This window comes from Bicyclus anynana, chromosome 7 (genome assembly GCF_947172395.1).
Source record: "Bicyclus anynana chromosome 7, ilBicAnyn1.1, whole genome shotgun sequence".
Classification (NCBI taxonomy): Eukaryota; Metazoa; Arthropoda; class Insecta; order Lepidoptera; family Nymphalidae; genus Bicyclus; species Bicyclus anynana.
In genome coordinates, this window is record NC_069089.1 from 8,222,084 (window position 1) to 8,238,164 (window position 16,081).

At 38.8% G+C, this 16,081-nt stretch overlaps 1 protein-coding gene across 1 annotated transcript; it reads left to right on the forward strand.

Annotated features, from left to right (window-relative positions):
- The first annotated feature begins 1,968 nt into the window (after nt 1-1,968).
- On the forward strand, nt 1,969-10,874 carry LOC112057665 (doublesex- and mab-3-related transcription factor dmd-4). Its single transcript, XM_052882526.1, has 5 exons — nt 1,969-2,344; nt 8,662-8,835; nt 9,543-9,640; nt 9,956-10,109; nt 10,466-10,874. Exons 1-5 carry the CDS (start codon nt 2,186-2,188, stop codon nt 10,751-10,753), a joined length of 873 nt encoding a protein of 290 aa, XP_052738486.1. The 5' UTR covers nt 1,969-2,185; the 3' UTR covers nt 10,754-10,874.
- The last annotated feature ends 5,207 nt before the right edge of the window (nt 10,875-16,081 follow it).

Sequence of the window (16,081 nt, forward strand, 5' to 3'; positions counted from 1 at the left end):
CTCTGTGAGGATGAATTACTCATCGTGTATCTCATTGTGTGGGCTATGGCTATCGGTATTTTTGTACATTACATAGGGGATTAAAGTGCTAACTTAATCCCGTAACTTAATCTGCGCGTAGCTAACTTAATCTGCGCGTGGCCCGACACGCACTTGGCCGTGTTTTTTTTTAATTTACCTACCCTATTTCCTTCTATTTTTATTTTCGCGTGTTTTCTATATTAAATTAATAGATTAATTAACATGAACCACTTTAATATCCGTGATAGTCCAGTGAATATGAGCTCTGCCTTCGATTCGGTGCGTAGATTCGAATCCGAATTATATCTAGAGTTAAGCCTTGCTCAATAGTGAGCCGAAAAATAGGTTGCTAATGATGAACTACTTTTCAACACTAGAGGTAGAATTTTAAATATATTTTAGGACTTATATTTTAAACGCATTATCTTGAGGACTTTTCTGGCAGTACACATAGGTACCAATAATTTTTATATAATTTTAAAGTTTCAAAAAAAATACCTGCATACCTACTTAAATATTTTTGGTTTTAGTATCGAATATATCCAAATCCTTAATCCGTCCATGTCACACAATTAATAACGGATCTCTACCAATTATAAACCACCTCTTAAAAATTTCAAGTTAGTATCAACAAAAATAAAGGATTTTCATACAAACTTGCAAGAACTCTTCAATCCGACCCTGTCGTAAAATTGGTTTGTAACTAAAGTCTATAAACCACTTTCCTTTGCTTTCCACTTGCCTTTCAATTTGTTATAAAAAAATAGGACTTTCAAAGAAACTTGCGAGAGCCTTTAGGAGCTCCCACGACCCTGTCGCAAAATTAGTTTGTACCAAACAGACGTCTACAAACTATAAAATCCAATTGCAGCTAACGTTTACGACTTTACGAGTCTTAGAGAGATGATATTCTACCTACGCTGTAACGATCACTATCTGAATTCTGAAATCCGAAGTTACTGACTGGAATTTACACCTTAACGTGCTCTCCGGGGCGGGGGGTTTATCAGACCCAGAACTCTAACCCAATGCTAGACTAACCCAATAATCACTGTACCACCGAGTCAGCTATGAGCTACCTAAGTAGGTGCTACATAAATCACAAAAATATATTATAAACTATAAATATTTATACTATTTAAACCCTTAAAATCGTTCGATAGATGATAATAATAACATGCTCCCAACCGACTTTTCGGTCATGGCGGCTAATCACATGGTTAAACTAACCATGTACGCAGGAGATATTATAGTGCACAAATGTGTGCGCAAGCACAGGTGCACTCTCTCTTCCCTCACTTTCGAAATCCGATGGGACGGCAAACAGACATGACCGGTGAGAGATCAGGCGCAGGACCGACGGCTTTACGAGCTCTCAGAGGCACGGGGGTGTACTAACACCGCCAATTTCCCAACACCAGGCTGTTATTAAGATTTTTGTTGTTAGTAAAATCCCAAGAACCTATTTCTTTTTTGTTGGCCTGACCCGGGATTCGAACCCTTTGTCCGTAGCTGAACCAGCTAACCACGGGACCAATGACGCAGTTCGATAGATACATACCTACCAGCCTACCTATTTTATTTAGTTTACAAATTGGAAAGGCGATACTAAAGTAAACACAACATCAATATAGAACATCGTTGTACATTTTTTGTTGCTTTTACAACTGAAATACAAGCCAAGAGCTACACTGAACAGTTTCCGTTGTTTTTCCGACTCAGTTTGTAACCAATAGCGAGAATAGCGCTCTGTGATTGGTCGACACAAGTGCGGGGGCGGATTGGGATAAACGGGATGCTGCAACGATTTCAGGAACTTGACTTTATCTCCTATGATATGGGGTTGAGGTTTACGCGTATGATACAAGCCAATTGTAGCAACGCCTACCGTCTTAGTGTTTTGAAATAAACACTCAATTTATGGATAGTTTCAGGGTGGATTGCTGAGTGGGCGGTCGAAAATTGTTAATAAATATGTTCTGTGATACGCTGGTCTGTGTTTGATATCACTGTATTCAAATACATGTAAAAACTTTGCTTAATTAATGTATCAAATGATATTTAAAAGTGTTACTTTCAAATCCGATTTGATATTTTGAAGAAACGATATAAGCTTAAATTAATTTACGATTTAGTTATTATATTGATAGTGAAAACCAGAAAGATGAATAACGGTCGGGCGAGGGTGCCAAAATGCGCTCGGTGTCGGAACCACGGACTTATTTCGAGTCTTCGGGGTCACAAGAAGGCGTGTGCCTATCGAGACTGTCAGTGCCCTAAGTGTGGATTGATCAAAGAACGCCAGAGGATAATGGCTGCTCAGGTGAGATATATCATAATTTTAGTGGTCCACTATATGTCCAGGCCTTCCTCCTTATAGGAGAGGGATATGGAGCATAGACCTACTATCACGCTGCTTCAATGCGGCCACTAACAAATGCTTAAGACCATGACCGGGACCGACGGCGCAACGTTCTCTCCGAGGTATTGGGGTATAATCAACTTTTACCAACTCCAAACTGAGAATTTTCATTGCAAATCAGGTAAGATATTATTAGGGTAGGGTATCAGGGTATTAGGAGTATAATTACTTATATTATAATGCTACCTTGAAAAAAAAAACTCTGTTTATCTTAGTTTTTGGACATAATTAATTTATTGCATAATTAATCATCTATAATGAAGGAAGAGCGATGGAAGTTGCGACACGGTTTATACTAGTGCAACTTCCATCACATTAATTATTAACCGACTTCAAAAAGGAGGAGGTTCTCAATTCGGTCGGTATTTTTTTTTTTTTTATGTATGTACACCGATTACTCAAAGACGCCTGGACCGATTTCAAAAATTCTTTTTTTGTTTGAAACGGTATAGTCCCCATTTGGTCCCATTGCCATCATGTCAACATCTGATGGTGGAATCCTGGAGAAATTGAGGGGAACTTTTGAAAATTATATGGGTGTCTAGTGTGTTCGTATAATTTTCCATTTAGTACTTTTAAGCACTATAATTTCATGAAGGTTTAAAATCGATCTGATGATGGAGCCATAAAACAGACGAGGGAACTCCTCGGCGATTTACAGCAGTTACCTTGTGTTTGGGCTTGATTAATTTGTATTAAGGAGAACTTTCCACATAGATAGGTTGTGACTGTCATTTAGGGGTTCGGTGATGAAGACCAAGGACAATTAAGGGAACTCCTTAACAGTTTACAGTAACTACCTTGTGTTTGGCCTTGATTAATTCGTATTGCTGAGAACTTTCTACCTAGATGAGTTGTGTCTGTTATTAGGGGCCTGATGATGAAGACCAAGGTCAATTAGGGGAATCCCTTAACGGTTTACGGTAGCTACCTTGTGCTTGGGCTTGATTAATTTGTATTGCTGAGAATTTTGTACCAAGATGGGTTGTGACTGTCATTAGGGGTCTGGTGTATTCGTTTGAGATGAAAATTTACACTAAAAATGGAAAAATAATAAAAATTTTAATAAAAAAAATACAACCGACTTCAAACCCTAAAAACGTACCCACTAAACTAAAAAGTGAAAAATAACATCATAATATGTTCTACCTGCTGATCAGTATGAAGGCGGTGCTTAGCCGGTGTTGTCTTAATTTAAGCCATTTCTGACAGGACCACATGAAACAACACTGTCTGCCAAATCTAAATCTATAAGATATTCTCACATGGCTTGAATTAATACATCACCGGCATAGCACCGTCTTCATACTGATCAGCAGGTAGAACATATTATGATGTTATTTTTCACTTTTTAGTTTAGTGGGTACGTTTTTAGGGTTTGAAGTCGGTTGTATTTTTTTTATTAAAATTTTTATTATTTGGATTAACACATTTAAGTATACTTATATTAAATAAGCATGTACTTCTATATTGTATACTTAGTAGTAACTTTTAGTAATAAGGCTATTGTTTCATTGTTTCATTTTTTATGTGTATTTTTTTAAATAAAGATTAATATTATTATTATTGTTATATGTACTTAGTCTTATTAGGGCTTTATCGAAGCATACAACACAGTAGGAAGGTACCTATAAAGAAATTGTAGTCGACCAACTTATAGTAATAACTTGCAGAAGAATTTCAAATTCTTTTAAAATCTGTTGAAAATTTGTTAGAAAAAAACCACCATGTTATGAGTTAGTAGTTTGTAACGTATATATTTATTTATTAAATTAACTTTATAATAAAGGTAACTGCGATGCGACTAGTATCTTTGTAATGTTTATGTGTAATGCCACATTTCAGCAGGATTAACACTTTAAGGTAAAACATTAAAACTTACAAACATTCAAAATGTTAAGATATTAAAAATTATGTTGCAAAAAATTAAAGCTGAAAAATAAAGACAATATAACTTGGGCCCCTCGCACACTAGGCGGATACGAACACGACTATGGTAGGCCGTGGTCGCAAAAGCTATGATTGATTCCCTAATGTCCCTAAGTCCCTAGTCGTCACTTGGCTTCGCGGCAACTCTTCGAAAAACACCGATAAAGATTTAAAAAAATCTTTAAAGGTCTCTAGTGAAGGGTTGCCAGTTGCCATGAAGCTTACGGTCTGGCGACTGGACACATGATACCTCATGATATCCTGTAGAAAATGTTATACTTGGAAAATTGAAGATCTTGAAGTCTTGAAACCTTCCAAAGCCACCACGGACCGCTACGCTAGTTGACACTTTTTCTTTAATGGTCTTAAATAATTGATAATTATCGTTCTACTACATTGAAATGGAAATATTATATTTTTTGGAGACGTACATAAAAAATAGTAGATTGTTATACAAGGGGCTAAAAAAACCCATTATATACGAGGTATTTTTAGGGCCCGAGACGAAGGCGAGGGCCGCCTAAATAGAAACCGAGTTTATAATGGGTTTAGCCACACGTGTTACACTCTGCTTTTCACTACGATTGCGAGAAAATAAAATAGTTTAGTACAATATTCAATGATATATTTTATTTGAAAATTAAAATGTAGGTACAAAATGCTATAACTTTGGATGTTTCGGGGAAATGCTTTTACCCGGTAACTTAATTTCCGACTACAGTGAAGTTGAATAATGAATATGAGGGATAAACATGTTAGATAATTGTTTAAAAAACACCATGCGTAAGTTGTAAGTAAGAATGCACTTGTTGTTCTTTTCTCCACTTATTAAATTTTTCGTAAGTAGGTGTTTAATTTGTAAGTCTTTTTTGATCCATCTCCAAATTAGGGTCACCATTCTCACTAGATGAAGATGTTTCGCAACAATTAATGTTGCGAAACATGTAAATTACGTTCACAATTTCACAATGAATTTATTTAAAAATATCAAGTAATTAGATTATTCACAACAATAATTGTTTTTAAATTCTCGCTCTTTAATTTTATTTTCTTTATTAATATATTTTTTCCCATGAAGAAAAGGCAAAGGTATTAATTACACCGTGCACCCATGTCTTCAAATCTCGCTCTATAAATTCGCAACTCAATAAAAATCAAATAAAAAAAAAATAGCCGCATTCCAAAGACAAGAACGCTGCATTTTATTCCAATTCCAAGTTTTATTTTTATCAAACAGTCAGGACCTTTCCTCTGGCTCAATCACTCGATGCGCGGAGCCATATTACCTCCTTCGATATAAAGTAGGCTAGTACTTGGCTAGTACTCGTAACAGACAATAATTAAAAAAACAAAATTACTTTAGCCCCTAGAGGCTAATATGCTTGTTTAGCCCCGCTGTGGAGTGGTAATATAACAATGTTTTTGAGCAAGAGTACTGAATAATACTATATAATAATAATATAACTGAATAATGAATAATTTTAAATTTTTTTTGACGAATACACTATCTGACTCCGCGCGGTTTCACCAGCGAGGTTCCCGTTCCGTAGGAATACGGGGATAATATAATTATATCCTATAGCCTTCCTTGATAAACGGGCTATCTAACACTGAAAGATTTTTTTAATCGGACGGTTTCTGAGATTAGCTTGTTCAAGCAAACAAACAAACAAACTCTTCAGCTTTATACTCGTAATACTTATTAGTATAGATATATCAGTGTGTCATCTTACAAGTATCTATGGATTTTTTTTTTTAACCCCCGACGCAAAAAGAGGGTGTATGTCTGTCAGTCTGTCTGTGGCACCACAGCTCCCGAACGGATGAAGCGATTTAAATTTAGGTTGTTTTGTATGAAAAGTAACTTATGTGCGAGTGTTCTAAGACATGTTTGATTAAAATCGGTTGATCCGTTTAAAAGTTCTGGGGGGTGAAATTGAGGAAAAATAACCGAATGTTTGCAAATATACTTACTCGAGTGGGGTATCAAATAAAAGGGCACTGAAAGAGAATATTGATGACTTAATCAAGAGTGTAATTAATAATTTGATGATGATTATTAAAATTTTCATTTTATGTTATTACTTGATAGTGATATAGATACGTTGCACAACTTAGGTAGGTAGCTAGTAGCTATCAAACACATCGAGTACGGAATACGCTTACCTAAATTAGGAATAACATGCAACGTAAGCGTTAATGTGTTTTAATGTAGTGTAATCGAGCCGGGCTAATGTGCTGGCGGGTTTATTTGAACAAGTGGCACGTGTTTACTGCAGACGCCGGATGAGCATCGATCGGTTTGTTCAGTAATGCATCGCTGTCGATGTCCTACCACTTTCAACCGGAATTTGTGGAATATTAGGTACGTTTTTTAAATGGCATCAAAGCTCAGTCACTTAAAAGTATTACCGGAAAACAGTAGGTACGTATACCTATAGCTTTTCAAAGGTAACTGATTAATAATAATAAATAAATAAATATACTTAAACAATAGATACACATCACTATCTAGCCCCATAGTAAGCATACAGAGTAGCTTGTGTTATGGGTGCTAAGATAGTTGATATTATAATATTAATATACAATTATATACTACATATAAATACTTATATAATGTATAAATACACACAGACACTGGAAAACACCCATGGTCATCACACAAATATTTTCCAGTTGTGGGAATCGAACCCACGGCCGTGGATTAACGATTAATCAATAGGTTTCTCATTAAATTTATTGTGTATGGCTTTCCTTGATAAACAGAGCATTTACTTTCCATTTTTTGGCAGATTAGGTTGATTTTAAAATAAGTTAAATAAGTAGTTGGTAGGTACAGCTCCTTAGCTGCGCGTCTAACTTTCGAACGAGATTCCTCCCCCTTCCTCTTCCATTGTGTCCTTTCCATAGCTGATCGGGTCCAGTATGTATCTTCAAAGGCAATCAGACCATTTTTCCATCAAGTAATCGGTCTGCCTCTTTTACTTTTTGCATCCATTGGGCACCACGATGTTGTTACACTACTCGATTTGTCATTTGGTCTTCTTGTTATATGTCCTGCCCAGTTCCATTTCAAAAAAACTCAACTTATCTATTTACCTAGTTTTCAAAGTCAACAAAAAGAGAAATAGGTGTCGCCGTACCTACCAGAAATTGTCTTTCTTCTAAACCTTAATTATTTGATTTACTTTCTTAGGAACTTAATGTAATTTTATCATTATTACGTATTCCGTGGCAGACTCAATTTGATTTACGGGGATCAAGTTTTGTTTTCGTTTCCAATGAGGCGGCGAGCGCCTCGGGTGCGATGGGTCCGCGCAGTCCCCTGGGTGACCGCTTATCAAACACAAACATTTGACTGTTTGTCATTGATTTTCTGCTAAATTAATTTATATTATATCAGTTTACCGATCAGTCAAAGTCTGTGAGTGTTTTGGGTGGAATAAATTAAATTGAAGTGTGTGTTTCCGCTGCTTAAGTTAGGTAGGCTAGGCACGAAAACGTAACCAACAGACAGACAAAAATGACGATATTAATTAGTTTAAGATGTAGTCAGATATTCTCTAATTATTGTTTTATAGTTTTTATAATGAAGACAAATTGTTATTGAAGCTTGCCAACATAATGATGACTTGATGAGACGACGTTTTCCATTCTTTCAAGAGTATGACGATGGTACTCGAGAAGTGTAAAAATAAAAGTTTTATTATAGTGTTGGAAATAGTAGTCTGAGGAGGAGGTAGGATATGACGTCGCTCAATCTCGTGTTGGCTTGTGCCGACGCTAGGTGGCGCGATTTGTTTCCGTAAAGAGTAGGGAGTTAGAGAGGGGTAGCCACCAGGAGGGAACGACTGACGATATAAGGCGCTCACCATACGGTTTAGCTCATTCTTGGCGTGGCGTTTGATCCGTCCACACTTTTTGTTGGATAATCTTACATTGGTGATTTTGGGATAGGCGGAGAGAGTGGAAAAGGGGAGTGTTAGTTAACTGTCAAAGGGGGCCCTTAACCCTACATACAACGATCACAAGTTCGTGACTCCACTCAAGGTCATTCTCTGCCATTCTAGGGTCTTATTTTAGTTACAGTTTGATTTGTTAATTACGTTGTCCTGACAAATATTGTGAATCCTTTGTTCGACATTGTTTTTCTTATTTTTTAATCTAATTCTGAGTCTGCTAAAAATAGATTTTTGTTTCGCAGTTTTGATGCAGCCGTAATAGGTACCTATCATCCTATGTACCTATAGTGTATTATCAATTCTTTTGATCATGATTTATTTTCTAAGGTCGCATTAAAAAGGCAACAAGCGGCCGAGGACAAGATAGCACTGCACTTGGCGTCGGTTCAGAGCGGCACAGCACTGGAGACCTTGCCGCCGGGACGCATCTACGGCATGAGGGTCACCGGACCCTGTCCCAGCCCTGGACCTGAGCCTGACTCGGCTGTGGAGGATCAAACTGTAAGTTATACACTGCACTTGGCGTCGGTTCAGAGCGGCACAGCACTGGAGACCTTGCCGCCGGGACGCATCTACGGCATGAGGGTCACCGGACCCTGTCCCAGCCCTGGACCTGAGCCTGACTCGGCTAAAGAGGATCAAACTGTAAGTTATTCACTGCACTTTGACATCAGTTCAGAGCGGCACAGCGCTGGAGACCTTGCCGCCGGGACGCATCTACGGCATGAGGGTCATCGGACCCTGTCCCAGCCCCGGACCTGAGCCTGACTCGGCTAAAGAGGATCAAACTGTAAGTTATTCACTGCACTTGGTTTCGGTTCAGAGTGGCACAGCGCTGGAGACCTTGCCGCCGGGACGCATCTACGGCATGAGGGTCACCGGACCCTGTCCCAGCCGCGGACCTGATCCTGACTCGGTTGTGGAGGATCAAACTGTAAGTAATATGAGTCAAATTTCTCCAAATCTGTTCAGTCGCTGAGCTGTGATAGATACATACTCGTACATCTATAAAATAATCGTAAAGTAATTTTTCGTAGAGTATCATCAACATAAAAACAAAGCATGACCAAGGGAAACGGGGATTTATTTTGGTTTGTATGGGAAAATGAACTGTTTGTAAAATCTTTACACATTTCGCTCCATTTTTTCGTGTAAAAACCTAATTGGCCCAACTTACGAGTAAATATTAATATCAGTTTATATTTCAGCCAATTCACATCGACAGCGAGACGAGTGATTCTCTGCCTGATTGCTGTAGTGCGACGCCGGACTCCGCCGGAGCCTCTATTGCTGCTTCTAGGTCATGGTAAGAACTTGTGATTTTGAGCTTTAAAGTTTGATTAAACATCAGCCTATTTTCATGGCTCACTACAGCTACACCAGGCTACAAGCTGCTGCAATTCTGACAATAATCATGGTTCCCATAGGTTTTATTTTCGCCCGTTCCTTGGTTACAAAATATTTAGGTATATATTTCATGCCTAAAAACCAGCTACAGTTTCTCAGTTTCTCAGCTGTAGCATCGAGCTAAGGCAGCACTCCATTCAGTTTTACCCTTTTATTTTTTGTTGAAGTTTTTTTTTTGGCTGAATAAATGTTTTATTATTATTAATATATACAGCATCGATGTGACCGAGGAGAACAGTGTCAGCTCGGGCGGGCTGGAGATGCTGCGCAAGTTGTTCCCCGGCAAGAAGCGCGCTGTGCTGGAGCTGGTGCTGCGGCGCTGCAACCACGACCTTCTGCGAGCCGTCGAGCATTGTAACGCCATTCATGTGAGTCCTCTGTTATATATATAGCATGGATGTGACCGCGGAGAACAATGTCAGCTCGGGCGGGCTGGAGATACTGCGAAAGTTTATTTGCACATAGATACTATACTCAAACGGTGAAGGAAAACATCGTGAGGAAACCTGCATACCAGAGAATTTTCTTAATTCTCTGCGTGTGTGAAGACTGCCTATCATTGGGCCAGCGTGGTGGATTATTAGCCTAACCCCTCTCATTTTGAGAGGAGACTCAAGCTCAGCAGTGGGCCGAATATGGGTTGATATCAAACAACTATAGTTAGCTTGCATTAATGACCATAATTTCATTTATAGCATTGACTATAATCAAGCTTTCTTTTCAGGCTCAGCGAGAAAAATCAACATCAGGCGGTGGTTCAAGCAGTTCCCGTTTCGATACCTCCGTGTCAAGTACCGAGCAGTTAGAATCGCGATGGTCTGCATTTCGTCCTGTAGGACCAAGAGCACCACTGCTGCCTACTCTAGTTATGGGTCGGGTGTGCGGCTCAGAGTGGTTAGTGCCGCTGCCAGCATTGCCTGCTCTCTCTGCACCGTTGCTGTTGCCGTTCCAGCATTCTCACACCCCGCCCTCATGCGCCCCTGATTGCAGGCAGTGCAATAATCATCACTGAACTGATACTGACTTTAAGAGTCCAGAGCCCTCTGCTCCTGACTTTAGTGATAGTTCAGGTGTGGTTTATGCCACTGCTAGCGCTGCCGCTGTCTGAGCGACTGCTGCTGCCTTTCTACTATTCTTACATCCCGCTATCTTGCGCCCTTGATTGCTGTTCCGTACTGGAACACAATAAAAATAAAGTGTCATCTATAACCAACCTTGAGGAAGTTTCAAATGTCATTATTTCTTTTAATTTTTATATGACTAATTGCTGTGGGCACGACCTATAGTAAAGGAATCGTTCCATTTGAACAATATATTCAGTTACCCGCAACCAGTCGAGCGGCTAACAACGCATCCCCGTTAAAATAACCATATCGCGATAAAAGGACATACTATTCCTAATCTTCGTTGTGCTATCAACTTATCTATTGTGAGGTGACATATTGTGAAGAAAACCAACATATCAGCGACCTACTTCTGCCGAGAAGACGACGGACCAGGCCTGGCTCCACGGGACACTCCACTCGATTCAGGTTAGTGTCCGCAGCAAAGTCTTTTACGGAACATAATTTGGTCCAATCGAGTCGAATTTTAATCCTCCAGGTTGTGTTGCCTCCTATGCTTACTCGTACAGTAAAAAATTGAAATTTCTTATACTCGTAAACATTGAAATTTCCACGCGTTCTTTGTTGGTTTAACATTTGTACCGAACACAATATGGCCGACACCGCTGCGTTTGATGTTTACGAAAGAGAAATTATTATGTCAGAATTGCGAAGAACTTTAGATTTGATATCCGATGAAGAACAGTTTCGTGCGCGATTACCAGATTTAACCATTCAACATCGCAAATTTAATAAAATTCAAACAAAAATTGAAAAATCATTCATAAAAGCAAAGTGTTTTGTCAAAGATGAACAATTAAGTATTCGTAATGAATTTAACGATTTATATTTTGAAATATTAAAACATTCAAACAAGTTAAAGAAACAGGATGACGAGCATAGACGTTCGAGTACATACCAACGTCACTCAGTTTGTTTTCAAAACACATCACACATGAATAAATTACCCAGTCTCCCTTTGCCAACGTTCTCAGGTGAAGTTACTGACTGGCAATCATACTATGATCTGTTTTGTTCTTTGATTCATGACAATCTTGCCTACACGGATGTGGAGAAATTTCGTTATTTATTGCTTACTTTAAAAGACGAACCCTATAACTTAATTAAATCGATACCCATTACCGAGGATAACTATAATATCGCCATTGACACTTTAGTATCTCGTTACGATAATAAAAGAATCATTGCTTCGAAACATTTAGATAAAATATTAGATTTAAAACCATGTTCAGAAAAAATATCGGGTCTTCGGGAACTACTCAATATTTATCAAGAGAATATAAAAGCATTAGAGACAATGCAATTTCCCGTACATCATTGGAGTTTCATTCTTCTTAACGTTTTACTACGAAAAATTCCGCTTATCATACGAAAACGTTTTGAACTATCCTTGGAAAATAAGTCGGATATACCGAGCGTTTCCATTCTCATTAGTTTTCTTGAGCGAGAACTCGCTGCTTGCGAAATAACTGGCCAGTCAAAATTCATTGATATTGGAGCGAGTTCGTCAAATAATGAATATCGCACAAAACATTCCCCAGTTGTATCTACCGTCCGCGGCGCGCGATTATACACTAGCAACTGTACGAACGAAAACCAACCTTATGTTAATACAATTAAGGCTTGTGTTTGTTGTGGTGAATCACATCACTTAATTAAATGTACAAAATTTTTAAATCTTTCGCCGAGAGATCGTCACAACTTTGTATTAAGTAAAAAAATTTGTATCAACTGTTTAGGTTTTCACGACTTAAAAAATTGTAAAAGTAATTTTGTGTGTAAACATTGCTTTTCTCGTCATAGCAGCACGTTATGTTTATCTCCCAGACCCATTTCTACCGCCGTAGGTATTGCAAAAAACGATTGTCACGTTCCTGTAGACGATTCTGAAAATAACTCATCCCTTTCGCAGACAACTTACGAAGACTGTACCAGTGAACCGACCACATGTTCCATTGCCTCCGCCAGTCGAGCTAAGACCGTTCTATTATCAACTGCACTCGTCAATGTACGCGTCAATGAAATAGATAGGGGAACCGCTCGTTGTATGATCGACACTGGCAGTCAAGGGACATTCATTAGTGAAGCTTGCGCCCAACGATTATGTTTAGAGCGACGAAAGATAAACGTACCAGTGTTTGGGATCGGTGATGACAAACCTGTCTATCCTAGAGGCATGGTTTCATTTAACATCACCCCCTGTAACCAAAATAATCCGGTAGTAAAAATCGAAGCGATGATATTACCAAAACTCATAGCACATATGCCTAGTATATCTTTACCTTATACAGAATGGACTCACATTCAAAATTTAACTTTAGCAGATCCTAATTTTCATACACCTGGTCAAATAGAAATAATATTCGGGGCTGATGTACTTTCGGAAATTCTATTAAATAATACTATTACGGGTCCTCCCGGCACTCCGATGGCTTTAAATAGCATATTCGGCTATTTATTGTTAGGAAAAATTTCATTTGATACGATTTCCGCACGCGAGTGTATTACTGCAACGGCCAATAATAAGGATATTCATGCATGCTTTAATTCATTTGCTAATGATAGTTTTTTACAGCGTTTTTGGGAACTGGAATCTTTTCCCGAACAACAATCCATGACTCGAGATGAGATGATATGTGAAAATTTCTTTAAGAATACATTCGTGCGTGAACCGACGGGTCAGTACGTCGTCGCCCTACCGTTCAAACCTGATGCACAGCGTCTCGGCGAATCTCGCAGCACTGCTCTAACCCAGTTTCGTAGATTGGAACATCGTTTAGAACGCAATCCTCAATTAAAACTTGCTTATCACGAATGTTTACAGGAATATTTAGATTCCAATCATATGGAACTCGTGACAGATACCAGTTCTACTGCTCCCGGAAGTAGCTATTACCTTCCGCATCATGCTGTAGTGAAAGATTCGACCACCACTCGAACACGAATTGTATTTAATGCAGGACAGAAATCTAGTAATAACCTTTCATTAAACGATGTCCTATTAACAGGACCCAAGCTCCATCCTGATATAATTAACGTTCTCTTAAAATTTCGACTACATAAGGTAGCCTTTACGGCTGACATCAAACAAATGTATCGATATATACTAGTCCGGGAATCAGATCGTAATTTTCAGAGAATCTTGTGGAGATTTAACCTCGAACAACCTATTCAAGATTATCGCTTACGTACAGTTACATTTGGAGTTAGCTCGTCGCCCTATCTCGCATTACGTACTATTAAACAGCTTGCAAACGATGAAGCAATTAATTTTCCTATTGGATCAAAAGTATTAGATAAAGACGTCTTCGTCGACGACATAATCTCGGGAGAAAACACCATCGAGAGCGCTCTTACATTACAGACTGAGCTTATCCAGCTCTGTAAATCGGCTGGTTTTGAATTACGCAAATGGCACAGTAACACACCTGCTATACTTGCCGCCGTTGCGCCCTCCGCTTCTCACGGCGAGCGGCGTGTAAACGTTTCTATTGCCGGAATGGAGAACGACACTACTACCAAGGTGTTAGGACTCGAGTGGGATCCTAACGCGGATATTTTTACGTTTAGTACTAAAGTTTCATCTCAGCTTTGTACTAAAAGAATCATCCTTTCCCAAATAGCGAAAATTTATGATCCCATGGGTTGGCTATCTCCTGTAACTTTATACGCAAAACATTTAATGCAATTACTATGGTTATCAGGTGTAGGATGGGACGATGCTGTACCCGTCGATATTGCTAATTCATGGCAAAATTTTCTTACTCAGTTGTCTTCCTTATCCAAAGTGTCGGTTCCACGACTTGTTCTTACTGTCAAAAACGTTATCCAATTACATGGATTTTCTGATGCCTCGGAGAAGGCGTATTCAGCGTGTGTTTATTTACGTTCCACCGATAATATAGGTAAGGTCCATATTTACCTATTACTTGGCAAAACTCGGGTAGCTTCCCTCAAACCAAAGCTCACTATCCCCCGTCTCGAATTAATGGCAGCCCTGCTTTTATCAAAACTTATCGACAAAATATTTAATTTGTTTAGCGACCGTCTCAACTTCGAAAATATTTATGCATGGTCAGATTCATCCATCGTGTTGGCATGGCTACGTTCTTCGCCCCACGAATGGAAAACTTTTGTTTCAAACCGAACTAGTGAAATATTAACTCGCGTACCGGCGAGTTGTTGGCGTCATGTTCCATCGGCGGACAACCCAGCCGATTGCGCGTCCCGAGGTATGCTCCCCGATGTATTTATACGACATGAGCTATGGTTTCAGGGACCCTCATGGCTATCAGCGGAAGAATCCGTTTGGCCCGTAACTCCAAACATAAAACATACACAAGAAGAAAAGCGCATCGCTTGCGTAATGTTAAATAAAATTTCTATGGATAATACAAAAAACGATTTTGATCTATTTACTCGATTTTCTTCATTAGGAAAATTGGTACGTGTAGTTGCCTTTATATTTAGATTCTACCAAAAATGTAAAAAAACTAAAATTTCGTATCCAAATCTTAATATCACCGTTCCAGAATACAATTTTGCATTGAATCGTTTGATTAAAATGGTACAAATCTCTGCCTTTAGTGATGATATTGTGCAGGTCACTCAAGGTCAGTGTCCTTCTAATGCATTAAAACGGCTAAATCCATTCTTAGATGAAAATAATTGCTTACGTGTAGGTGGAAGATTACATAAATCTCTATTGTCTCCTAACTCCAAGCATCAACTAATTTTGCCTAAAAAACATGCACTAGTTAATTTATTAATCGACAATGCTCACAATCTTCTTTTACATGCAGGTTCACAGTCCGTCCAATATTTTTTATATCAGAATTATTGGATATTATCCAGCCGAGACGCCATTCGAAAACGAATACATCATTGTGTTAAATGTTTTCATGTACGACCCCCTAGAATTCAGCCAGGTATGGGTATATTACCCGATGTACGCGTAAAACCAGAAAGACCATTTCTTAAAACCTCTTTAGACCATGCCGGACCGTTCTATGTTCGTGCCAATAAGGTTCGTAATGCAAAAATCGTCAAGTGTTACGTCGCGGTATTTGTATGTATGTCTGTCAAAGCCATACACCTCGAACTCGTTTCAGAGCTAACCACAGCCGCCGTACTGGCGGCGCTATTTCGAATGACGTCACGCCGTGGAATTTGTACGGACGTGTATACAGATTGCGCCAAAAACTTTTCTGGATGTA

Coding starts and splice junctions, on each gene's coding strand:
- LOC112057665 (XM_052882526.1), top strand. CDS start 2,186: ATGAATAACGGTCGGGCGAGGGTGCCAAAATGCGCTCGGTGTCGGAAC. Junction 2,345..8,661: donor AGAGGATAATGGCTGCTCAG/GTGAGATATATC, acceptor TTATTTTCTAAG/GTCGCATTAAAAAGGCAACA. Junction 10,110..10,465: donor AGCATTGTAACGCCATTCAT/GTGAGTCCTCTG, acceptor CTTTCTTTTCAG/GCTCAGCGAGAAAAATCAAC.